Source organism: Caretta caretta, chromosome 8 (assembly GCF_965140235.1).
Source record: "Caretta caretta isolate rCarCar2 chromosome 8, rCarCar1.hap1, whole genome shotgun sequence".
In the NCBI taxonomy this organism is placed as follows: domain Eukaryota; kingdom Metazoa; phylum Chordata; order Testudines; family Cheloniidae; genus Caretta; species Caretta caretta.
Genome location: NC_134213.1, coordinates 49,691,253 through 49,717,241, shown reverse-complemented (window position 1 = coordinate 49,717,241; position 25,989 = coordinate 49,691,253). Strand labels below are relative to the sequence as shown.

The following is a 25,989-nucleotide window of genomic DNA, read 5'->3' as shown; positions in this document are numbered from 1 at the left end:
GCAAAGTGTTTTAACAAATACACATCACTGATTTTAAATAAGATCTTTTGTCATAACTCCTGTTCATTATTTTCATTAGATAATTTCATTCAAATCTGATATCGAACTACCTCAATGTATTTAACAATTGTATTCCTTAATTGGATATTCATTTATTGCACAATGGTACTGAAGAAGCAGTGTACAATAAACTATTATTATTTACTTGTTTAGCACTAATGAGTTTGGCACTGTGCACTATGCAAATACCATCTCAATAGGTTTAACAGATTAGAGAACACATTTTCAAACAGGTATATGTGCATTTTTTGTGCATGCCATATAAGCTGAAATTGTGGGCACTAATCAGAGCTTCCCACACCAGCTCAAATATGCACCAAAATGTGTACACAATTCATTGAAAATCTGGGTTTAAATACTTTATTAAAACATTATTAAAAATATATTTCTTTATGAGTCACTTCATTCCAACAACAAAGGTTACACTGAGGAAAACAGGAATGGGTTGGCTTTCCAAGTGAAATAATATGCCTCAACTTCTACTAATTATTTCTAATAAATATTCTCAGTTCAAATGGCATAATAGCTCAAAATCTTCAAAGCTGAAAAAATGCAGCACTCCCGAAATAAATCAAAAAGCTACTAGAAATGTTTGTAAAGCATGAGACCTTTCTATCTCCTAACTTTCAGCATTATAAAACTCAGATTATTATTAATTTACACCAGAAAATGACATGCTGTCCTGTCAGTCTGAGCGGACACTTGAAATAACCTTCCTTCATGAAGAGCAAAATGTATGATACTTAGAAAGATTGGCGATTCACAAAACATGGCATGAACAATCTAAGAGTGTGGAGAGAACCACCTTATACTTTGTCTCCTAGGAAAAATAGATAAAATTAAGGCAGCAGAATCTGCTACGGCTATTGAACAAACTGAAATGAAACAAAAATAAAATTGGGCAACAAGCTCATAGACAGCACACAATGATACTAATACCTGAAGGTATGCTCTCGCAAGAATTATTTCACCTAATATCCAAGCAAATCATTAAGAAACTGATATACAACACAGACCAAGTGTGATATGATTAATAAGAATTACTTATATGCCATTTTCACCTTTTAATGAGAAGATCTTAACTGCTTTTATAATGTTTAAATCATTGGATATTTTTCTCTTTTTTCTTAGCAAACTGCAGAAAAATACCTTATACATTATCAATTACAGAAGATTTATATGAGCCTGCAGTCACACCACCCTGTGTGGCAATCTTATCTCTAAGCAGGTAAGGAGGTCATGCCTACTCAATATGTAAATAGCACACAGCCAAGGAACAAGCCAGAGGCTGGAAGAAAAATTCAGTAGGTGAGAGCTTTCCACAGAGTTAGTATTGAGCAAATTTCCCACTCTAAAACAGCGTCATGAAACAATGTGCAGCCAGAAGTGCTTTTTTTCCTAAGCAGGTTTGAAACCATAGTTTGGACAAGTTGTGGTCTCCAAAGATCCCAAGACAAATTTTCACAAAAGTAAAGTTGTTAACCTACATCCCCTAGCCATAAATCAGTTCGTAAAGGTCTTTGCGGTAAATACTTGTCTTATTAGAAGAAGAGAAAGTAGTCTATTTAGAAATAATAATAGCACTTCACTGCAAAAACTCATTATCGAGAAGTTGCTGGACTTGAAAATGAACAAAATCTTGCCTCCTACTGGTGCTCTCATACAGGTTAATATTAGAAGTAGACCACTAAGCAGCAAGTTTAATGTCAAGTGATGCTTCCCAGGTCACTCAACAGGAGGAATAGAAGGTGCTCTACTCTAAATGGAAGCATAAACTCACCCACCCTCAGTTAGGACAAACAGATGAAATGTCCTGTACAGGAGAAATTTGCCAGAAAGTTGCTACGCAAATATTCTTTTCTAGTTTCCTTCTTTAAAACAGCCTGCACAGGCAGCTGGTATGCAATCCCCTTTTTAATTAGAGTCCTTTATTGTTTAATTAGTCCCAGAACATTTAACAATGTAAGCCTGCATTGTGCATTGGGATAAAAGATGCTTCTCCCTCTTGGTTCTCACTTAATATCCTCTGTTGCTGCTAGAAATAACAAGCTTGATCTATTTTCTATCCAAATCAATGGCGTCTTTCCATGTTAGAAATAATCCTCAAATCTACAATGAACATTTCAAGGCTACTTTTGCAGTCAGAAATTAACATGGGGGCTTCCTAATAGAAACAGAAATTATAAAGCTTTCAAAGGACTTCAAGGTATACTGGATTTACTCACATTTAAATAAGCTTTGGCTCACTTCCAATTTCCTTCATCTTCTATCTTCCAGCTGCATTAGTTAACTTAGAAAAATGAAGATTAACTAGGTGTATTAAAAGCAAAGTATATTAAATATGTAGCAAAGTTTTTCCCACTGTACAAATATAGTTATTAGAATTTCAAATGTTGAAAAATAAATGCTTGCACATGTTCTTAACAGGTTTACATGGGTTATTTGAAGGTTGATCTTTTACTTCAAGCTTTTCTACTCAACTTGTGCACAGAATTAACAGGAAAATGCATAGAAATAGCTGTATTAAAACTCTGTTAGCATAAAATTTAGTTCAGCTCTGTGGAAGAATGTGCTCCTCTAGAAGAGGAGCTCAAACTAAGTACTTTTTAAAACCCCAGGGTTGACCAGAATAGAAGAAAATAAGACATAATGGGAAAATTCTTACCCTGATTCTTACCTAAACCCTGGGTGGTTTGGAATGCAAAATCTACTTATTAGTTCAATTTGTTCTTTAGTTTTGGACCAGAGACTACTGGTAAAGGGACCCAGCCCCAAGCCCCGCCCCCACACACAAACTCCATCCTGAAGCCCGCACCCCAAACCCTCTCCCACACCCCAACCCACTGAGCCCCCTCCTGCACCCCAACCCCGCATCCCCTGCCCCAGCCCTGAGCCTGCTCCTATACCCCAAGCCCCTCAGCCCCATCTCAGAGTCTGTACCCCTAGCGGGAGCCCTCACCCCCCTCCTACACCCTAACCCCCTGCCCCAGCCAGGAACCCCCTCCTACACCCTGAACCCTCATTTCTGGCCTCACCCCGGAGCCCACACCCACAGCTGAAGCCCTCACCCCCCTCTCACGTCACAACCCCCTGCCCCAGCCAAGTGAAAGTGAGTGAGGGTGGAGGAGAGCGAGCGACGGAGGGAGAGGAGCTGGAGGGAGTGGGGCCTCCGAGAGGGGACGGGGCCTTGGGGAAGGGGCAGGGGAAGGGTGTTCGGTTTTGTGCAATTAGAAAGTTGGCAACCCTATTTTGCTGCAAGCAATTTTTTTTTCAGAGGACATACTTGCAAGTTTAATTTTACATTAGAGACCATAAAACCTCCTAATTTAAAGGATCTATAAAGACCTGAAGTCTTAACTCTGGGTCTTTTCTTTTCCCATTTAAACTGAGATAGTATGAAAAAAATTAGGAAACTTGTATCTGATATCACAATAATATGACAACAGCTGGAAACAGAATGAATATATTACCTAGTTTATTCTTTTCAATCAATGAGATTCTAACCAGCCAAGAAATAGTATATTTATTCCCCTGATCTGTCTCAACACTGGCATTTATAGTGCCTTCATTCAACTGGCCCCTCACTGGATGGCAATTGCTTCCCTGTATCCATTTCAATTTGTTTTTTGAAGAGATTTGTTCTCCTGATTTTGTAATTTAATCCCAGAATCAAACTTCCCATATTTTGAAACCCAGAAGAATCTCCGGAAAGGTTGTTCTCCAACTGAATGGCCTGCAATTACGTTCTTGGCCCAGATACATGCATTACACAGTGAGCAAACAGAGCTAATTTTGGCTGATTTTTTCCCACTTCCATTCATTTAATTAGTTGATTATATCTAATTTTCTGGGCAAATGCTTCTATTTCCATAGCCAATAATAATGACAAGCATGGACAGACTTGTCTGGTTCCCCTATACAAGTCAGTTCTTACAGAAATACAGCCATTAACTCTTGCCTGAGGTTCTTCATACAAATCTCAGTCCATTTAAGGAAATTTGTATTGCATTCACATCCAAATTTATCACCCCATATAACCCCAAACACATCTTATAATGACAATTTTGTTCTTGTTCTCAGCATACTAAATAAATCACTTTCAATTCTCTTTTAATATTGTCTGCTAATTGCCTGTCCTTGATCGTTTGTTCCTGTGTATGCAGTTAAGAAACATACTTAATATTTTATCTAGCACCTTAGCAAACAGAGAAATGTGATTTTAAACTGACAGCATCCCATTAAGTAATCACAGAGAACTTGAAAGAACAATAATTCTCAAGCTGATTCAATTCTGGCAACACTAATAATAGTTTGCCTTGTTCTATTATAAGTTTGTTTTTTTCTTAAGAATCAAGCCACAAAATTTAAGGAAACATGAAACATTAATGAGATGCATCTAGGATAGGAAAGATTTTATTCGTTTTCAAGTCCGGCAAGTCCTCTGCAGTGAGGTGCCTTTATTATTTCTAAGTGATAGGCCATTTTTGCCTCTTTAAATAATAATTCACATTTATATTGAGTCTTTCATTTAAAAGATTTGCAAATTGATTTATGGATAGGATGTTGTGGGTAGGAAACAGGGCTTATGAACTGTAAACAAAACCTGATAAACTTTATAATGTGATTGATACCTATGTGCCAAGTGTTGTCTTTGGTGAGAGATCTAAGATACAATTGACCTGGGGTGTACGTGACTGGTGCTTTCGGACTGGGAGTAACCTGAATATTGTTGCACCTTAGAGACTAACAAATTTATTTGAGCATAAGCTTTCGTGAGCTACAGCTCATGAAAGCTTATGCTCAAATAAATTTGTTAGTCTCTGAGGTGCCACAAGTACTCCTTTTCTTTTTGCGAATACGGACTAACACAGCTGCTACTCTGAAACCTGAATATTATTGTGATTTTTGGTGTAAGGGATCATCTATCACAAAGGCAGGCTTGCCTGGGTGGCAAGATAGACTGGAATACCCAAGGGGGCTGTTCATGACTCCATGTTGAGGCTTACAGTGCTTGAAGAGTACAATGCTTACAGTGCTTGAAGAGTTCATACTTGGTTGGTGAAATCTAATTATGGAACACACTAGTTTGGGGTTTGTGCCCTGGTTTGTAACAGTCTGCCCTAAGTTGGCACTCACATTTGTGAGCCACTGCAGACAGCCTGACACTACCACCCATTCCTTTTCTCTCTCATCAGAAATGCTTTCCTGCTTCAGTTTCCCTACCTTACATGCCATTTGTCCATCATAGCAGGTGGCTCCATTTAGCTTGCCTGCTTCTGCAAGTTGCTTCTCTCAATGTTGTGTCGAGAACAACGGACATGGCTCTTGGAGGACAAGGTATGTCATAAATCATCTTTCTAATAAGGGGAGAAATCTTTCTTTCCTGTGCTGAGTTTAAAAAACCCCAACCCCACACAAAACACAGACTCTAACATTCACAAAAGGGAAAACAAAATGTATTTAAAATGCTATTTTGATGTGCTTGCATCGTTAAAAATTAAAATTAAATATCCATTTTATGTTGTCACTGAACTGTACGCTGAAATGTGGGAACATTAATTATGAAGTTACTTGACAGTACATGGTTAGACAATTAGAAGTATTTTTTGCATTACTGTTTGTCAAATTATGACGTTTTCAAGAAGTTTGTACATTATTAAAATTCCAAATTAGAATTACATTTATTTTTAGTATCTACCACAATTTAATTCATCTTATGGTCCACATATGATGTATTTCCTGCTGTCTGCCTACAAGCAGTAATTTTCCATGAAGTCAAGCAGCTAGATCCTCACTGTGGGTTATGTCAGGTCAGTGCTGGAGTATTTTCAAAGCCTCCAGACACTAACATTACTCTCTTCGCTACTTGAGATAGTCATAAGCAATGATGACTAGATATTATACATTCAGTATTAGAGACCCTAAGTGTCATTTCCTCATTCCTGCTTAGGGACTAAAGCCAAAGTTTTCCTACTTTGTGCCTCAAGTTAGGTCCCTAAATCCATATTTGAAAACATTTAATTAAAGATAATTTATTTACTCGTTTGCATCCAAGTCTTCTACTGTAAAGATTCGTACTTTTAGAGACTATGCTACCAAGAGGGCAAGAAACCCAACAAGACATTGAGTTTCCAGAAATGAACCTAAGCATTGAATACTTATACAGGGTTCGCAAATATCCACAAATAGGAAAGGTCAAGTGAAGAGCAATGAAAATCAGAGAATGTAGAGACCTCCCATCAATGAAAGGCTAAAAAGAGGGTGACTAGTTCAGAAAGGAAACAAGTAAGAGAAGAGGCAATAAAGGCATTGAAGGGTACAGAAAAAAATAAGGTGTGCATTCCTATTTACCTTCTTTTCATAATACAAGGGCAAAAGGACACAATGAAATTAAGACAGGAAATTTAAATTTTGAAACCGAACAATCTATGGAATTTATTATCACAAAAATTTATTGCAGCAAAGACCTTAGTAAGATTCAGAAGAGAATATGGATATGGATAAAATACTGAGTTTTATTATCCAAGATTAAATTAACATTTTTTTTAAATACCAAAGAAAATTCTTCAAAATATAAACCAACCCTGAATTGACAGGGTTTAGGGAAAAACTTTCCCTATTGGCAGATTATTCCATAATTGTCCATTAAGAGGGTATCTGGTAACAGCCATCACAAGAGACAAGACATCAGAACAGATGGACCTTTTATCTGGTTCACTATAGCAATTCCTATGTTCCTAGGTTTTGTAACAGCTTAAAGAGATTTTCATAAAAAACAGAAAAATTATTATATGAGCAATAACTACATGCAGAGAAACAACAAACTATATACAATATTAGAAGAAGGTATACATAAGGCAAAATGATCTTAACATACAAAGTGAAATGACATTCAACCCAGCAATTTAAAAATACGCTGTGGTGAACAGAAGAGTTGAACCTGGATTTATTGTACAACACTGCCCAAGCTAGCCGGCCATCAGATATTTAGTTCAATTTGTAATAAAAGTCCAAAGTTCTTCACACACATAAAGATTTAAAAAAACAAAACAAAACAATCATTGACAATAAAGAACCCCTTCAAAGTCCAGTAAAGTAAAGGCAAACATCCCTCAATGCAAACTACAACCACTCAACCCCAAGAAAAGCATGAGAAAACAGGTAATCTTTACAATGTGCCATTAAGATAAAGATCCAAACCTTATGAAACTAAAGAGAGTGGGCCAAGATCTATTGTTGTGGGTCCCTAACTGGAAACACCATGCCACCAGCCCACTTCCATTTAAACGTGAAGGCTGTTAGCTCAACTACCACAGCTGACCTTACGTGTTGCAGTATCATGCAAGCGAAGAAGCGGTCTACACAGCAGCCAGCATTCAGCAGGTCACGCCCAGAAACAAAATGCAAGCTTCTTGATACACAGTGGCATGTGCAAAGGCTGTTCCATTCTGCAGGTACATAGAAAGGCTACTTCCATGCACCCCACCCCTTTCCACCCATTTAAAAGCTAGTCACAATGTGGCAGACTGCACAGTAGCAATCCAATCTGGAAGTTACAAAGGCATGCAGTAGTATCGCACAGTCTACATTCAAAATGAAAAAGTCACAACCTTCTAACAAAGTACAGCTAGAAAAAAGTACTCTCTGTGAGCGAATTGCAGAAGTTGTGCTGAGCTTCTTGGGTGGTATGAAATGTGCTTTTTTCCCCCTCTTGGTCTGCCAGCATTACAGGCGTGTATCAGATTTCTATCACGCATATTTGTTCTTAGAGTGGGTCTGTGATGTATTGCAATGCCGTGTGCTGGCCAAAACCATTGGAATAGTGGGAGGCACTTACACTTAACTGCTGGTGCACCTGCATTCATTTTGTGTGTAGCTCTTATTGAACCAGTGGCTTTGAGCCTGGACCAGCATCCAAGGTGCCAACATCCTGTATTTTACTTATGTTGCACCAGTCCGGTCTGGACCTTCTTGGATTGCCTGTGTTGGGGGAGGTGTGTAATTCTGGACTTTGTCCCCTTATAATTCAATGTCCGTCTTCCTTCTTTTACTCCCACAATTCTTTCCTTCGATTCAGGGAAATCTGGCAGTCACTGTTACAAAATACCGATATGTGCACACAGTGTTTTGAGTGCTCTCTTGTGGTATTTCTAATTACAATACTACTTAATACAAGCAATTTCCTGTTGGACTACATTATCTAGAATCATTCACAGGAAGTTGAATGTCTCTGTGTCTAGAAAGTGGAGAAACAATAAAGCATGGTGGATACTTAAGATAGGATAGATTTGACGTTTCTATCCTCTTCTGTAGATAAGCTTGAGAAGTTTATTGAGGGGATAGTATGATGGGATTGCCTACAAAGGCATGTGGCCCATCTGTCACTGCTATTACCAAACAATTTAAATGGCCAGAGATGGGACACTATACAGGGAGGGCTCCGAGTTACTACAGTGAATTCTTGCCCAGGTGTCTGGCTGGTGAGTCTCCCCCACGTGTTCAGGGTCTAACTGATTGCCATATCTGGAGTTGGAAGGAATTTTCCCCTGGGTCAGATTGTCAGAGACCCTGAGGGGTTTTCACCTTCCCCTGCAGCATGGAGCACAAGTCACTTGCTGGTTCGAACTAGAGTAAATGGTGGATTCTCAGTAACTTGAAGTCTTTAAACCATGATTTGAGGAGCTCAGTAACCCAGCCAGAGGTTAGGGGTCTATAATAGGAGTGGTTGGGTGAGGTTTTGTGGCCTGTGATGTGCAGGTGGTCAGACTAGATGATCACGATGGTCCCTTCTGGCCTTGTCTGTGAGTCACCACTCTTATCTGCAAATCCAGCACACAAGAAACCAAGAGGAACCCACACTGTGAACTGTAGCAACAAAAAGGCAAACCAATTCCTTCATTCAAAGAACTTCATGCCACCTTTGTTTTCCCTCTCACTGTTCTTCCCTGTCTGTCAACATTACTTCGGTCTTCCCTAAATTGAGCCTCTGCCAAGTAGCTTTCATTAAAGCCTCTATCTTGACCAGAGACTGGAAAAGCTGATAGACTGTGCAGTCTGGATCTGATATAGGAAGACCTTAGTGCTAGGTATCATATGTATACTAAAGGCACTCTAACTCATACCACTTAACTATCTCCCTTAACAGCCTCAGATACATGTTGAGCAGGAGGCATGACAGAACAGAATCCTGGAGTACTGCACGTGAGAGTGTTCACTATGATAAATGAAGGGGCAGGAGGGTAGTTCCCTTTTATGGACACACAGCCAGCAGTTATAAAATCCCTCTTAGTAGCTGTTCTCTAATTGCTCTCACTGCTATGCATAGGTAAAAGGAAGTGAGTGGGCACCTGGCCAAAAGAGCCAATGGAAGGATAGAACTTTTTAAAATTAAAACAAGACTCCCCTTTTGTCTGTCTGTCTGTTGTTCTCCTGGGGAGAGGCGGACAGGACAGCAGTTATGCTGTAAGAAGCTTGGGCCAGGTACGAAAAAATCATCAGTATTATACCTAGAAACTACTCATTTAAAACCCCAGATATGTAAATAGATCAGGAAATGTCTAGGAAGACGCAATTAGGTTTATCCCTTTTATTTCGTTATGGCTTGTGGATTCCTCTGTGCTAAGCCCAGGTGCTTTTGTTTTGCTTGTAACCTTTAAGCTGGACCTCAGGAAAGCTATTCTTGATGCTTAATCCTTGCAGTTGCTCTTTTAAGATCTAGCAATAGGCTGAGTTCCCAGATGTATTTTTTCCTTTTTTTTTATTAATAACATTTACTTTTTTTTAGAATAGAATTGGATTTTTGTGTCTTAAGAGGTTTGTGCACATGTTGTTTAATTAGCTGGTGACAACAACTGATTTCCTTTCCCCCCCCCCCTCCTCTTTCTCAACTCTTCCCTGGATGGGGGGTGAAAGGGCTTGAGGGTACCTCACGGGAAGGAATTTCCAAGTGCACCTTCCTGGGCTCTCAAAGGGGTTCTGCACTTGAGTGGTGGCAGCATATACCAATCCAAGGTCAGAAATGGGAGTTTAATACAAGCCTGGTGTGGCCAGTATTAATTTTTCGGAGCCTTGCGGGCCCCCACCTTCTGTACTCAAAAGTGCCAGAGTAGGGAATTAGCCTTGACATCCACAGATAAGCAATTGCCAAAATGTTTTTAAACTGTCAGAGAAAAAAGAATGGGGCTGGTTCAACTATCCATGCTAGGGTCCACAAATGTCCATGTTAACAGTATATTGTGATCAAAGACTGAAGATGGATCCAACAGAATGAGCATGTACCCTTAATCTTCAGTCACCAAAAGATGATCGTCCTACAATTCAACCTCCATACCATAACAAGGCCTAAAATAAAGATCCCCAGATGTCTTGACACTCTCGATATTATCTGAGCTGCTTTGCCACAGCCTACTCAATAAACCTCCCTTAAAAAGAGAGGTTGTAGACATTGCTCTAATTAAGATTCTCTGTATCAAGAGTTTAACAACTGCTTCTTTAAAAGATGCTAAAAAGGCATCACTGACAATTCCTACTAACAGCTGAATTGCTCTCCATCCACCTTTGCTAGCCAAGATAATCAGGGGTACAACTTCTCGGGTTGCGACCCAGCACGTTGAGAATGGAAGCAAGTGATACTTGCTGAAACACTAATGGGAAAGTCTTTATATTTTTCTCTCCCCCTCCCATTCATCTACCCCACGCACAGTTACACCACATAGGACGAACAAAAAGCATGCTACAGCCAATTTTAAACGTAAGCCTTTGAATGACAAGCCCCTCTCAGAACAATTTGAAACACAGGATGTTAAAACAACACAAATTGTATAGACTTTGTTAATACCTGCTAGATCTCATAAGGTCTTTAGGTTCTCACTTACAGAATAAGACCTCACTAGGACCGGCATGAGGGCCAGTGAAAGATGTAAGCAGAATGCAGAACATTTAAAGTGAAAATAACATCTTCACTGGGGAAAAAAAAAAAAAACCACTTCATCTCATTTCACTAACCATTTTATCCATCATATGCCAAATTATATAAATCACCAGCTTTTGTATAATTGTAGTTGATGGGGCAAAGTTCATGCCTTCAGAGAAAAAGATTTCCATTCAGCAAAACTGAGTTTTCAAAAATTTCATATGGAACATTAGATGCAATTGTCCCTTAATAATCTTGAAAAATATAAGCCACCTAGAAATCCTTATCTTCTATTAGTTCACGAAAACCACAAATTGCAACTACATATTTCTGTAAGGCAACAGTTTGAAGATCAGAGTCATATAAAAAAGTAATCAACTTTTTTAGCCCGCAATAAACAGCTTCCCCAATGTTAGAATGGAGGGGAGGAATAACGGTGAATGGATTTGATGCAGCACACAACAAAATGGTGGTCTCCAAATGGCGGTCTCCAAATGGCTCCCAGAGAAAACTGTGTCCAAATCACAAAAAACAGTATCAACTGACACTCCTGCTGGCAAGGCTAAATAGGCCATGAAGATCAAACTCTTCTCTCAATTCCAGGAGCAACTTTCTCACCTTAAAACCCCAGCTGACTGGTCAGATTAAAAGGTACAAGCAACAACAGGATAAGATAGAGTTCCATCTCTCTAATGTCTCTATTTAAGACTTGTGAGGGCACCAGATACTAAAATGATGGCACCCTACGCATGCTACTAATTACTACTAGTATAGTAGTCAGGACTGAGTCATACTGGGAGGACATTGTGAGAAGTTTGCATTGCCATTGCCCATGCTGTATGTTTTCTGTGGACAGAAAATTTCAGTCTCTGGGGCTATAAATCCAGTACATTTTACAACCACAACGTAAAACTGGAGTCATTACTTGCTTCCATCACACTCATCTTTGTGGCTATTGTTTTAAATCAGATAAAACGACAGTAATATGTGTTTTAGAAACATAAGATAGATAAATCTTATAAAACAGGATGACTAGTCTGAAAATGCACAGAAGCTTTGTAACTTTATGCTAATGATTCTCAAACTCTGGTCCATGGGCATCAGTAGTCTGGGAAGCCTTTCCTGATGATCTGCAAAAACTATTAGGACACCCAAGCACCAGAGGCATTGCGATGTGGTGACAAGAGGTGATCCAAGAGAGGATATTCCACTCACAGAGTGGTCCACAGAATGGAAAGTTTGCAGAACCACTGCTCCAGATTACTAATGATGCTATGCACTGGAAACCAGGTGACGAGAAGAGGAGCCAAGTCTCTTCATACTTAAATATACTTTTTAATATTCTTATATAAAAAAGCCTTTGCCAAGATCATATTCTTTCAATAAAGAGCAAAAATTAAAATAGCATCAGCCTCCAATTGCTGTGTAACAAACAATAAATCTTAAATAAGACCCAACATTTTAAAAATAAGACTATGCAGTGGTTGTTATCAAGGCAAGCAGAAAGTTAAATGTCAAACATTACTATGGATATAGGTCACTGGATTCTATTGTTAATTAATGCCATCCAGCAGCTACCCACAGCAGGGGGTAAAGTGTGTTCATCACCATTCAAATTACTTTTTTTTTTTAAAACAATTCTGCACACTTGTCACTTTTCAGCCACACAAAACTGAGGTTCTATATAGTTTATTCTAGAAAACAAAAGCATAAATAATTTTTACCTTTGTGATGAGAATTCTGTATTTGTCCAACATGGCCTGGTTGTCATGGCATCCTGCTAGCAACTGCCAAACCTCTGCCCTTAGTGCCTCTGGAACGCCACTCTTCACCAGTGTAGACAGTCCTTTTGGTCGCACAGCAAGGTTATTGTGCCTGAGAAAACAAATTAAGTGTTTACCTCTCCTAAATGAGAAGACAAAAACATTCAGTATGAGAAATACACGGAAAGTTTTCTGAGTATGTGTGTTTTTCTCAAAAGTACAGTCATGACTAATTCAAACCATAAATATTTGTTTCATTGCTCATATTTGCAAGTACTTCTCAGGTTACTAACAAAACTGCCACAAGAACTCATATCAGGATTGGTGACAAAATTTGCTGAATTCCCAAAATCAAAATTTGCTCATTACCCAAAAGGTCAACATTAGAGAGGTTTAATCAAGACTAGAAAAGTGAAGAACTGAAAAGGGAGCCAAGCTAGTCAATGGAGAACACATTGATAAATTAAATTCATTGTCAGCAAGTGCAACAATCTGTAGTGCACAGAACAGTTTCTCTATTCATACACATAGGTGAGCTCAAAATTAACTAACTATTAAGGAAAAAGGCATAGCCATATGGAAGTTCATTTAAAACATCTGCTCAATGTACAGTTACAGTTTAAAAAAGCAAATAAAATACATTGGGTATCATAAAAAGAGGCACTGATAATATTTTAATATTATTGTTATAGAGGCACTAGTTACAGCTCCATAGTTAAAGCTGAGTTGAGTTTTGCTTGTAAAGCAGGGATTCAACCTCTTTGTTACTTATGAAGAGTATACAGTGTTTCCACCAAATTAAATTTGTTAGTCTCTAAGGTGCCACAAGTACTCCTTTTCTTTTTGCAAATACAGACTAACATGGCTGCTACTCTGAAACCCACCAAATTACAGCACTTCCTTTGAGTACTGAATTAATTTTCCTAAGGATTTACAAGTAAATCTATTAATGAGTGAAAATTAATTAAAAAGTATTTTTAAAAATAATTTAGCACTTCTCTATTAGACTTCTTGTCCACTGCTTTTCAACCTAGTCCCCCTCCCTGCGTAGAAGATGGAAAAGATTCATGCATGGCTGGGACATATGTTTTTAAAAAATTAAGACATAATTCACCTGTGGAATTCACTTCAAAAATTGAGAGAAAGGGCCTAGTAGAATTTAAAAAGGATTACATAATGATAACGGCATCACTGCTATCACGTGCAATTACATTAGATGGGTTAATCTTGTACGACACATCAACCATCACATTTCGCAGAATAAAATCCCACCCACTAATCACCTAATGAAAGGGTGAAGTTTCTCCCATAAGTATATTTTGTAATTTTCAATTATAGAGATTTCAGAACTTCTTCTAAAAACATCAGATACTGTCCACTGTCAGAGACAAGACACTGAACTAGATGGACCATTGCTTTGATCTATCACGGCAATTTCCAAAAATGCAGCAGAAGGTCAGTGTTTGAACTGATTCTTTGGTCTCAAACACAAGTTACACACACAGTGAGCATGAACTAGTTAGCGAGGTATCTATACCCACGAGAAAGTAGTTTAAGATGTGTTTGGTAATTATTTATATAGTGCCATTGCTATGAACAGACAAGTAAGAAAACCAAGTCCCTACCCCGCCCCGCCCGCCGACTTTATAATTTAATTTAAACTGAAAGTGAAACAACCACCAACCAGGCAACTGGTAAGAAGGGAACAAAAGAAAAAAGAATGGAATACTATTGTGATAAAACCAAACAAATAACTATGCCCCCAAAATACACCAAAGTTTAAACAGTCTGAAATGGGGTGATGAAGTTCATCAATTCTGAAGCAATAATTCCATAAGATACATGCTGTACTTTCGAGTGAGCTTCCCACACCTGCACATTTAACTACAATTTCTTTTTATTTGTTAGGTAATTTACAGAAACCAAAGCAAAAAAATTTTCTTTGTAAGTAAACATAAAGGCCTACTTAATTCTGAGCCTTTTAACGTGTAGATAAATCCAACAAAGAGATAAGATTGTAAACTTTCACATGCACATGAAAGACAATAAGCAATTCTTCACTACCAGCAGCAAGAGCACACAGATAATAATATACAGTGATAGTCAAGAGAGCAGAATACTGTACTCCATTACCATCATATATTTCCAACTTCCAAGCATGTTCGAGCACTGCATGCACAGGATCATAACTGATTTGTTACATAAATACTCAAGTACATTAATTTTACTGCACAGATAGCACTTCTCGATAGTATTAGATAGTTCAGTTTACATTATAAAATAACCATGCAGTCAAGCAAAACTCTGTACCTTTACAATTAGCAACTCTTCAGGTATCTGAGCGTCTATCTGGGAAATAGTTTAAACTATTAATATTCCTTGCTGTCCATTTTACTGTAGAAAATAAATATGTATGCTTTTTATTTTCTCTATTGCCAGATGACCTTCTGCCATCTGTTTGGCTGTGGAAACGGCTTTAAAAAAAACAACAAAAAAAACACAAAGCTTTGCTTATCCGCTTATTTTTATCACATACACCGTTTGGCATTTGGAAAGGACTAGGTTTCTCATGGCTACTGGTGAATTTACATCTTTAATTTCTTACAAAGTGCATTTATTATCTTGGCTACACTTCAGCAGCTGTTATTTAATAGGTCAAAGAACAAATACAGGATATTATCAGAGATGCCAAGACCTTATGATTATGGCCTGGGAAGACATAACAAAAACAATAAAAAATTAGAGTTGCTATAAATATTTCTGGTTAAAGACTACTAAGTATGGCCATTATCTATGTACACATCAGAAGCTATTATCCACATCTTTTTGAGAATTCAGCTGGTTATGACAGAAGTTCAGCTCAGAAAAATAAACCTCATTCTAAGGATGCCCTACATACTGTGACTTATTAAATAAATGAGAAGACAGTCCCCTATCTTCCATTTGTTTGTTTGTTTTCTGCTTATCTTGTTATGACTTCTTTTAGGAAAAATCTCCTACAGACTACATCTATGCAATTTTTTTGTCATATCAGTCCACCCGTTTACAGTAACATTAAATGACAGGTAGCAATTAACATGCAAGAAGTTTTTATCTCCAAAACAATCAGTGCACCAATTCTCAAGACGGAAATGTTAATTTCTTGCAAAGGCATGTATCCTCTTTCAGCATATGCTGTAGTGTTTGGCACGTTGGAGGAGCTTATTTTATTTTATCTATTTTTAATTTTCAAACTGTTACATTTCTGATCAGCTGTTTAATGCTATACTTTTCAAAAAATCCTGGAAAGACTAAACAATTCCTCAAAAGTTCAAATACTGAACAGGCGAAATTCATCTCTGACATAACATCAGTGGAGTTACACTAAAGCTGAATTTGGGCAAGCGTGTTTTAGATTTAATCCATTTCCTCCTACCTCTCATTAATGCAAGCCTGGATTAAGGCAATCTGGGACTTCAGGCACATCTCCAAATCCCCTCCCAATCTGAGGTGGTGGTAGTAGCGAAGACCATCCACACAAGAATAATCTCCTAGGGCAGTGGACAGCCTACCTGTTCTCTCTTTGGGAGAACTTATACAGTATACCCAATTTATACTTATACAGTACGCCCAAACCTATCTCTACATCTGAACATGCTGGGGTCAGCACGTGACCAGCAATGCCCCAGCCCCACCTAACCACACAGAGGTCTCAAGGTGGAGGCATCCCTTCTACCACAACAGCAGAAGGCCCTGTAGAGCAGTGGTTCTCAACCAGGGGTACACATACCCCTGGTGGTATGCAGAGGTCTTGCAAGGGGTACTCAACACATCTAGATCAGTTTCTCAACCTGTGGGTTGTGAATTTCAGGGGGGTTGCAGGACAGGTTTAGAGAGGTCGTAAGTGTGGGGCTGATGTTAGGGGCTGGAAGCAGGACAATTTCCCAGGGCCCCATACTACGGGGGCCCCACGAAGCTAAGATACTTGCTTCAGCCTTGAGCATCAGGGCTTTGGCTTCAGCTCTGCCACCCAAGGCTCTGGCTTCAGACAAGGCTCACAAATGAAAAAACAGGCACAAGTATCACACTGAAATGTAAGTACAATATTTATATTCCCTTATTTGATAATTATATGGTAAAAATAAGAAAGTAAGCAATTTTTCAGTAATAGGGTGCTGTGACACTTTTGTATTTTTATGTCTGATTTTGTCAGCAAGTCGTTTTTAAGTGAGGTGAAACTTGAGACTTGACAAATCAGATTCCTGAAAGGGGTACAGTAGTCTGGAAAGGTTGAGCACCACTGCTGTAGAGGATGGCTCCTGGTGCCACCACCTAGACAGAGGACTCTGCTGGGTTAATAGTAGCAGAAGGTCCCCACAAAGAAAGTCCTCAGATAAACTAGCAGGCAGGGGCCTGCAGCAGCTGTTCTTCAAGCTGGTTGAGGTCCTTCCCCTCTGGCTCACTACTCATACCCTGGGTGTTTTTCAGGAGAATTTGCATATGAAAACTAAGGATGGAAAAGCGCTTTGCATTCCAACCTAATCTTATTTAAAGACTGAGTGAGTGTTGAAGCTAAATCCCGCAGCAGATCCATTCCATCCCATTCCTTCAATTACATTTTTCTAAAATTTTAAATTCTTAAATGAAAGTCGGGTATAACTCTGCAGTGGCACAATTTAGCAGAAACAACCACAATCTTATTATTGTAACCCTATCACCATATTAGCACCCAAAGAGTGCTAGGTACTTTACAGAAAAATAAAATACCCACAGCACCTAATGATCCTACATTTTAATAGCAGACTTGATTCAATGGGTGAAAGCAACAAAACAGAGGCAAGATAAAGAATAGAGTCACAAATAATAAGGGAATAAGGATCATCTGGTTTGATGTATGCATATTTTGCTAGTTCCATAACACACACACACAGTTTTTGTTCTAATCTATTTCCCACTTAGCTCTGAAATCCCAAAAATAACATTCCATCCATACTGGCACTATACATGTAGCTACTTCATTCCATGAACATGTTTCTTTTCACAAGCCTAGGCAGTACCCACTATAGTTATTTGCAAAACAGTTTCTATTACAACCTTCAATTTGCAGATGCTCATACCTTTCAACCTCCACATTGTGGCCTAAAATTTTCTATGCTTGGTCTGCATCTCAACAGCATTTTATTTTAATTTGGGTAAAACTCTTCTGGACATTTCTGAGTTGTGAAAAGGTGAAACGAATATGTTTTTATCAGTCTGAAAAAAGTTGCAACCTGTTTTCTAGGTATTTGAAAATTTCTAAGATATTTCATCAAATTGTAACTTTTCACCAGGCCTTTCATGTATCCTGGATTGCCTTCTTTTGAAAGATGTAAACATGCATTTGTTCACCTGGGAAGACTAAGTTTTCCTCAAACATGTAAGCCCTCAATTTTAATTTTTCTAACCTTGTGTCAATATGCATTTGAATGTTAACTTGAAATTGAGAATTTTGCCAAAAAATACATTTGATCAAATTTAATTTGGTCTAAGCAAGGCAATTTGAAGTCTGTTACATGATTTAAAAACCTCTTCCTGGCATCTGAGAAAACAGATCAGTGTTCCCTTGGGATTCTATCACATATAGGACCAACAGAAAGAATCAATACCAATGAAACCATAATACACAACATGTAACATCATAAGGAGGAAAGATTTGGGAACAGACAAATTAGTACAAATTAATAAATCAGGTTATAAAGATAAGCATTTAAACAGGATAGGGAGGGGGGAGCATGAAATGAACCATGTTTAACACCAAGATTGAGTAGAATAATTAGTCAAATAAACCTCGGAAAATGCAGTAACACAGGGACCAGGGCTTTCATGGAAGCACTGGGAGAGAGATCCCCAGAATAACCACCAATTAAAAATACAAGTGCTAATCCTTTATGCTCTGGGTTTAAATACATGTTTTCATATGGAACATCTCTACTTTATAATCATAACTAAAACGTTTCGGGGTTTTCTAAATGGAAAAAGAAAATTAAAATTTAAGCCAAGGGAATTTTAGGCCTTGTATTGTTTTATGAGCCTTTATCTGCTCTTCGGAAGGGTGAAAAGGTTCAGTATTTAAAAATCTAAATGAGAAAGTTAATATTTACCATCTCCCCAGTAATTCTCCCCAGGAATACAAGACCTTCTCAGGACAATCCTTAGACACATCACCAGTACCACTTGAGAGTTCATTATCGCTTTCTGCAAAGAAACAAAAACATGCACACATTTACCAAAGTGCTAACAGATTTATAGAGTAACAATTTTTTCTGAAAAAACAAAACAGTTATAGGAGACAACACAAAAAAAGGCAGAAAATACAAAGGAATATGGAAAGCTTGAGGATTTGTGCAGACAAGTGAGGGATGAAATGTAAGATGCAGAAGTTTAAAATTAACACATTTAGGAAAGAATGCACAACAGACATAGATTAGGGAACTAGTATCTAGAAAGGCATTATGTGAAGAGACTTGGTGGCAATCAGTGACGCATTAAATAAGAGTACTCAGTACTATACTACTGCCAAATACAAGCCAATTCCATTTCTAGGTTTTATATACAGAGAAATTTCTCATCAAGTAGAGCAGATTATATTAGTCCCTTACATTGCACCACACCTAGGACACCATGCACAGTTCTTGCCTCAGAAACTCTGATCACACTCCACAGTGATGAAACAGTATCTTACTGAAAAAGATCCACAGAAGAGCAGCAAAAGTGATATCGTGACTTGGAAGCTGAAATTATATGGGAAGTTAGAAGTGAAGAGGCAATAATCTCAGGAGTGTTAAGGATAAGTGGCTTTAATGGAGAGTTAGATACAGAGGTAAAATGGATGGGATGAGCCTGTGAATCAGAAATTATGTTGAAGATATGGGTTACAGGGAACATTTTCTAAACAGTTTAAGTGAGTTAGGAGTCTAAATCCCATTTTCAAACGTCACCGGGGAAACTGACCAGCACAGCTATTTTGGTATAATTTAGCTATAACAGAGTTACTCCCCCATATGGACACTATTCTGGAATTACATCAATTATGTTCTGGAATACATCATCGATGCAGGGAGCTATTCCAAAATAGCTATTGCAAAACAGTTATTCCAGAATTGCTATTTCCCTGTGGAGACAAGCCCCAAATCTCATTGAGTTCAGGTTCCTAAATCACTTCTGAAAATGGGACTTCACTATTGAAAAGTGTACTCTAAACAATTATATGCTTTGCTAGCTGAGATATATATCTACAGCCCAGGGGTTGTTTCTGAAGCTTTACCACCCACATTCAAACCTCAAGTTTCACAGACAGAAATTTAATGAAGTAGAGAGAGAACTCTTTCCAGAAAGGTTTCAGAGTAACAGCCGTGTTAGTCTGTATTTGCAAAAAGAAAAGGAGTACTTGTGGTACCTTAGAGACTAACCAATTTATTTGAGCACAAGCTTTCATGAGCTACAGCTCACTTTATCGGATGCATACCGTGAAAAATACAGAAGATGTTTTTATACACACAAACCATGAAAAAATGGGTGTTTATCACCCACTCTCCTGCTGGTAATAGCTTATCTAAAGTGATCACTCTCCTTACAATGTGTATGATAATCAAGGTGGGCCATTTCCAGCACAAATCCAGGGTTTAACAAGAACGTCTGAGGAACAGTGTGGGGGGGGGAGGAATAAACAAGGGGAAATAGGTTACTTTTTATAGTGACTTAGCCACTCCCAGTCTCTGTTCAAGCCTAAATTAATTGTATCCAATTTGCAAATGAATTCCAATTCAGAAGTCTCTCGCTGGAGTCTGGTTTCGAAGTTTTTCTGTTGTAATATCGCAACTTTCATGTCTGTAATCGCGTGACCAGAGAGATTGAAGTGTTCTCAGACTGGTTTATGAAAGTTATAATTCTTGACATCTGATTTGCATCCATTTATTCTTTTACATAGAGACTGTCCAGTTTGAGAGTGATCGCTTTAGATAAGCTATTACCAGCAGGAGGGTGGGGTGGGGGGAGAGAAAACCTTTTGTAGTGATAAACACCCATTTTTCATGGTTTGTGTGTATAAAAACATCTTCTGTATTTTCCACAGTATGCATCCGATGAAGTGAGCTGTAGCTCACGAAAGCTCATGGTAAAATAAATTGGTTAGTCTCTAAGGTGTCACAAGTACTCCTTTTCTTTCTAGAAAGGCTCATGATTAAAGACTAGATTCATCTCATAGGGTATTGGCTGGCACAACTGAAAAGGAAATGGGCTTGATGTCACAAAGTGTTCCCTCTCAGGTGCAAGACTTAGTGGGGTTACATGTGTTTTGTGTACTGGGAAACAATGTGACCACAACCATTATATGGAAAGACTGTAACTCATTTAGTTGGGTTGACCTAATCCTCCATTCAATCAGAATAATTTGAGGAGTCTATGAGATAATCTTGGAGCTTTTTTTTTTTTTTGAGGCACATGAACTTGGAGAAGATTCTTCTTAAGCTGTGGAAGGACTGGCCCAAGAGCTTTTGGAGCAACATACCTACCACAAGATGTTTACAGTCAGAGTGGAAGAAAGGAAATATCCCCATTTTGCAGATGAAGAACAGACGAATAGAGAGTTTAAGTGACATGCCCGAGGTCTCACACCGTGTCAGAGCTGGGAACTGAACTCGGATCTTTGAGAGTCTCAGTCCACTACCTTAACTACAGGAAAATCCCCTCCCGTCTCCCACTGAAACATTTCACATTGCATATTAGATGGCGTCAGATGAGAGCAGAGTGGTACTGACGAATTTATGGCCAAGGTGGGGCCAAATTAGACTGCCAAAAGAAATTATGAGATCTTTGTATTTCACATATATCAGAGGACCGACCATAACCAAAAATAAACACAGATACAAAGGAGGACCTGTTACCATCTATACAAACTTTTTCCTGGTTCCAACCACTGAAACCACAGATTTCTCATTATATGTTTACTAGTAATTTTAGGTCTTTAAACACAATCTTAAAAGCAAAATAAAAACCCAATACTGTTAAATATTCAAAACTAGTATGGTTTAGAAGATAACTGGTACTGTGATCAGGCCCAATCACAGCTCTTTTGTACCACTCTGGCAGCACAAAAGAGTCGCTGCGATGTTCCCATTATCCTTGGAGTCCCAAAGCAGCTAAGTATAGTTCAGAGCAGGCCTGAGTATGCTTTAAACTTTGCCCGGGGGCAAACTATCCCTAGAATCCAGAGAGCACAAAAGGTGGCTTAAAGCAACTTTTGCTCCACAAGAGAGTGTGACAGAGCTCAGCCACACTCTTGAGTCTCTGCCAACATCTTTAATTTTCCAAGAATTTTCAACATTTCATATTAGAAACAAGTTGATATATTGAACTACTGATGCCAACATGTAGAGGAGGATCTGTCCAACATACTGGCATGATTTCTCTCCAAACTAAATCTTCATCGCTGTCACTCTGACTCCAAGTACAGGTTCCTAATTAATAATCTCAGCAGTTGCCAAGTACAAGTCATTAATAAAAACATACTGGTCCTTGAATTTGACAGCCAACAATGAGGACAAAGATAGCTCATGTCTTGCACCTCAAAAACACTCAAAGCAATGTGAACAGAAATACTGGTTTGGAAAAACAGAGTTCCACAATCTCTTCCATTTCAAACCAAAACACGATTCATGAAATTCTTTGGGTCAGAATCAGTTTGCATGGTTTCATAGGTCCTGAAATAAAGACGACGAAGGTTTCAGTGAATCCTGTTGCCCCATTTTTTTTAATCTCCATGCAGTCCTACAGGCAAAATTTTGATTTGATGAGTTCATATCCTTTTGTGCAGGTTCACTGGAACCAAAAGTAGAAACACTGAGCTCAGAAAAATCAATTTTCCCTTATAAAGCAAGGATATAATGATAATGAAGTTTATTAAAATATACGATAGTAAAATGAGACCTCTTCCGATAACTTGAAGAACTCATTATGGCCCATGGAAATGTACTGTATTTTGAAACCCAGATCTGCAAAGCATATTATTAAATTCTAAACCAAGTAACGGAAAATATTGTGGACTCATTCTCCTTATCCTTACAACCTGAACAATAATTAAAATTTAAGAACAGTAATTTTTAAAAGAAATTTAATAGCATAAATGAAATTTTAAAAATTCTCCCGTCCTGATTTTCCCAGCTAGATCAGATACAATTCTTCCCTCTTCTCTCCCTCAGACACTAAGTAGAAATGGATTCTGCTGAGCAGATCCATTATTGGTTACATGGGGTAATTCAGCCAATCACAATAAAAATAGGACATGTCCCACTGATCTACCTGGCCCAAACCTGAAGCTCATTACAAGTAGAAACTTCTAAATCCAGAGCAGAACAAAAGCAAAAATAATCAGAAAAATGTTCCAAGGTTAAAGCTTAAAAATAAATAAATAAATAAATAAAAACTTGAGAACCTGAGTGGTAATGTATGTTCACAGGTAAAATGGTTCTACTAAACCACTGCTGAAAATAAATGCACAAGAAATATTCTTGCAGTTTGAGAAACATATGACTAAGCTCCACAAGATATATTCCAGCCTGGACAGCAACACCAGAAATGAAGGTTACTTAGCCTACAACTGAGGTTCTTGGAGATGGACTCTGCATATTCACACTCTTGAGACATGTGCCAACCAGTGCCACTGAACAGTGCAACCTTTTAGTAGCAGTGCCAATATGACCGCTCACATGGCCCCTCGGTGCTCCTCTCCTCAACATTTGAGCATGTTCTGATGGCAGGGTTGTAAAAGCGAGCACTGCAGCGGTTGCCACCTCAGTTCCTTCCACCGCTAATGCAGAGCCCCAAATAGTTAGGACTTTGCAGAAGAGGGAGGAAAAGGTACAGAGAATGAATTTGCAAAGTCTATCTCAAAGAACCTCGGCTACAGGTAAAGAACCTTCTTTTCTTCTAGATGTAAATCAAATCCACCCTAAAATATAGTAAAGCTTTTAGAAACTTCTATATTAGAAATATAGATTTTCCATCTAGTGGTGTGTGAAACACTGCAATTGCAGTTAAATGTACCCTAAGTGACAACAGATAAACCCTCGTTCTTTAGAAACAATACTTCAAATATGGATTGAATAAGGGCTACCCAAAGTGAAAATTTTTTCCATTTCAAATCATAACATTTTCTGGTTGATTGGCTTCTAGCATTTAGTAACACATGCTGTACATCTAGAGAGAAACAGTACTCTAATTCTGTCAGAGATTCTGTCAAATTTAACAAAAGTGGATACAGAGGATACCTTTGCTGCTATGACAGAAAGTCCTATGACAGTGGTAATACCCTGAAGTTTCCTTTGAAAGGAGGAGCTAGTTCACGTACCATTGCTGTCTTGGCCATTCTGGAGCGACAAGTATCGTCCTGGTTAATCATGATCAGAGCCTTCAATATTAAAGGGAATAGTGGGAAAGCATACATCAGATCTGTATCCAAACTGAGGAAGAAAGCATCTGTTAGATGCCCCTGCCTTGAACAAAAACAAACAGCATTTGGTGGTGTACCTTGTGGCAACTAGGTTTATATATGGAGTACCCCACAGGGCAAAAATTCTCCTGATCACAGTGTCTTTCATGGACCATTCTTATATCTGTGGATCTGCTTAGCTGGTCCACTAGGTGGCTGAAGGCTACCATATAAATCTCATGAAGAATACCCCTCTCCCAAGGCTTTAGTGGCTCCTCCCCAATTCTTAATATAATATACTGCTGTTATAACTGTCCATGGCCACTTGAACCACATATCCTTTCACCTGAGGGAGGAAAGATCTGAGTGCCAGACAGCTCGCTCTTAACTCCAGAGCACTGATCGGGGAGGTGACACTCTTGCTGATTCCAGAGCTCTCGTTACACGGTTGTTGACATGGGCACCCCAGCCTGTTTTCAAGGCACCTGTTGTAATTGTCATGATGGGGAAGAAGGGCTGAACCTCAGCTCCCTGCATTATATGATCCTTGTCCGTCCACCACAAGAGTTTTCTAGATCTTGTTTGTAATAGTAATTACGAGGTTCCCGTAGTCTATTGCAGGTTTGAAGTTTCTTGCCAACCAGTGGCATGAGGTATCATCTTTAGTCTCACATAAGGTTGATGTCATAAGACCTATTAGGGAGAGGAAGAACTTCACCTTCTGAGATGGATTCTGAAGCAGATACTGAATGGGCATATGACATCTTTAGGAATTTGTCCTCCAGAAGCCCTCGCTATCGTGGAGTCTACAATTACTCCTGTGAAAGGGGCACTTCGTAAAGGCATTTATAGATATTTATTTTTGTTAATCCAAATACTCAACCTCTGGAACAGAGACCACGTGAATCAAGTGTCTATTTCCAGCTTATGTTTGGAAGCTGCTTTTAAGAGCCAATCATCTAAATACAGGAACCAGGAAAATCCCGTCTTCTCAGAAAAGCTGCCGCAATGGATATGCACTTCATAAAGACTCTGGGTGCCCTGGAGAGCCCTAAGGGAAGGACCCTGTATTGGAGATGGTCCTGTCCTGTGCAAAATGAAGGTACTTCCTGTGTGATGGTCTTATTGAAATATGCAGTTAACTATCTTTCAGGTCAAGAGCAGCAAACCAATTGAGATAGGAAATCGATAATGAAACCCACTATTAACACTTTGAAGCAAAACCTTCAAATGTACCTGTTTAGTTTCCTCAGATCCAGAACTGGGCAAAAACCTCCACCATTCTTTGGTATTAGAACACATGAGGAATAGAAACACCAATTTCTGAAATTTACCATAACCTCTTCTACTGCTCCCTCCCTTAGTACAGAGTTGTTTTTTTCTCAACACCATCTTGTCAGAGGGCTTCCTGAATAGGGAAGGAGAAGGTTCGTTGGGAAGGAAGATTTTGAACTGGATGGTATAAACAGTCTTTTATAGTGTGGAAAACCCACTTTCTGTGGTGATCTTTTGTGAATTACTGGGAAATTGGCTTAAATGGTCTCCAAAGAAAAAGGAACAAAAATCAAAGTTGGGATTTGCTGTTCTCAAACCTTATGTCAAACCTAAGGTCGAACTGCTGGTAAAGAAGTGGAGGACAAATTCTTTTGTCTCAGCGTGGACTTAAAGGGACATCTTCCATACCAGTGTTGAGAAAAAGATGATTGCTGTTGGTGGTAGTGTTGTTGAAATAGGAAGAAGAAGAAAGTGGATAATACGGTCTTCGATATCTGAAGGCCGGTGTAGGAATTCATCTCTTAAAAGGCTGTAAG

The 25,989-nt window shown here is 38.6% G+C and overlaps 1 protein-coding gene across 4 annotated transcripts in view; it reads right to left on the bottom strand.

Annotated features, from left to right (window-relative positions):
* RABGAP1L (RAB GTPase activating protein 1 like) overlaps positions 1 to 25,989 on the bottom strand; it is a 551,596-nt gene that overhangs the window by 355,897 nt on the left and 169,710 nt on the right. For all 4 annotated transcript variants that reach the window (XM_048861147.2, XM_048861149.2, XM_048861150.2 and 1 more), the window contains exons 12-13: positions 18,855 to 18,948; positions 12,697 to 12,847 (exon numbers count right to left, since the gene is read on the bottom strand). In XM_048861147.2, the coding sequence (XP_048717104.2) occupies positions 12,697 to 12,847; positions 18,855 to 18,948 (245 nt within the window). The remainder of the gene's footprint in view (positions 1 to 12,696; positions 12,848 to 18,854; positions 18,949 to 25,989) is intronic.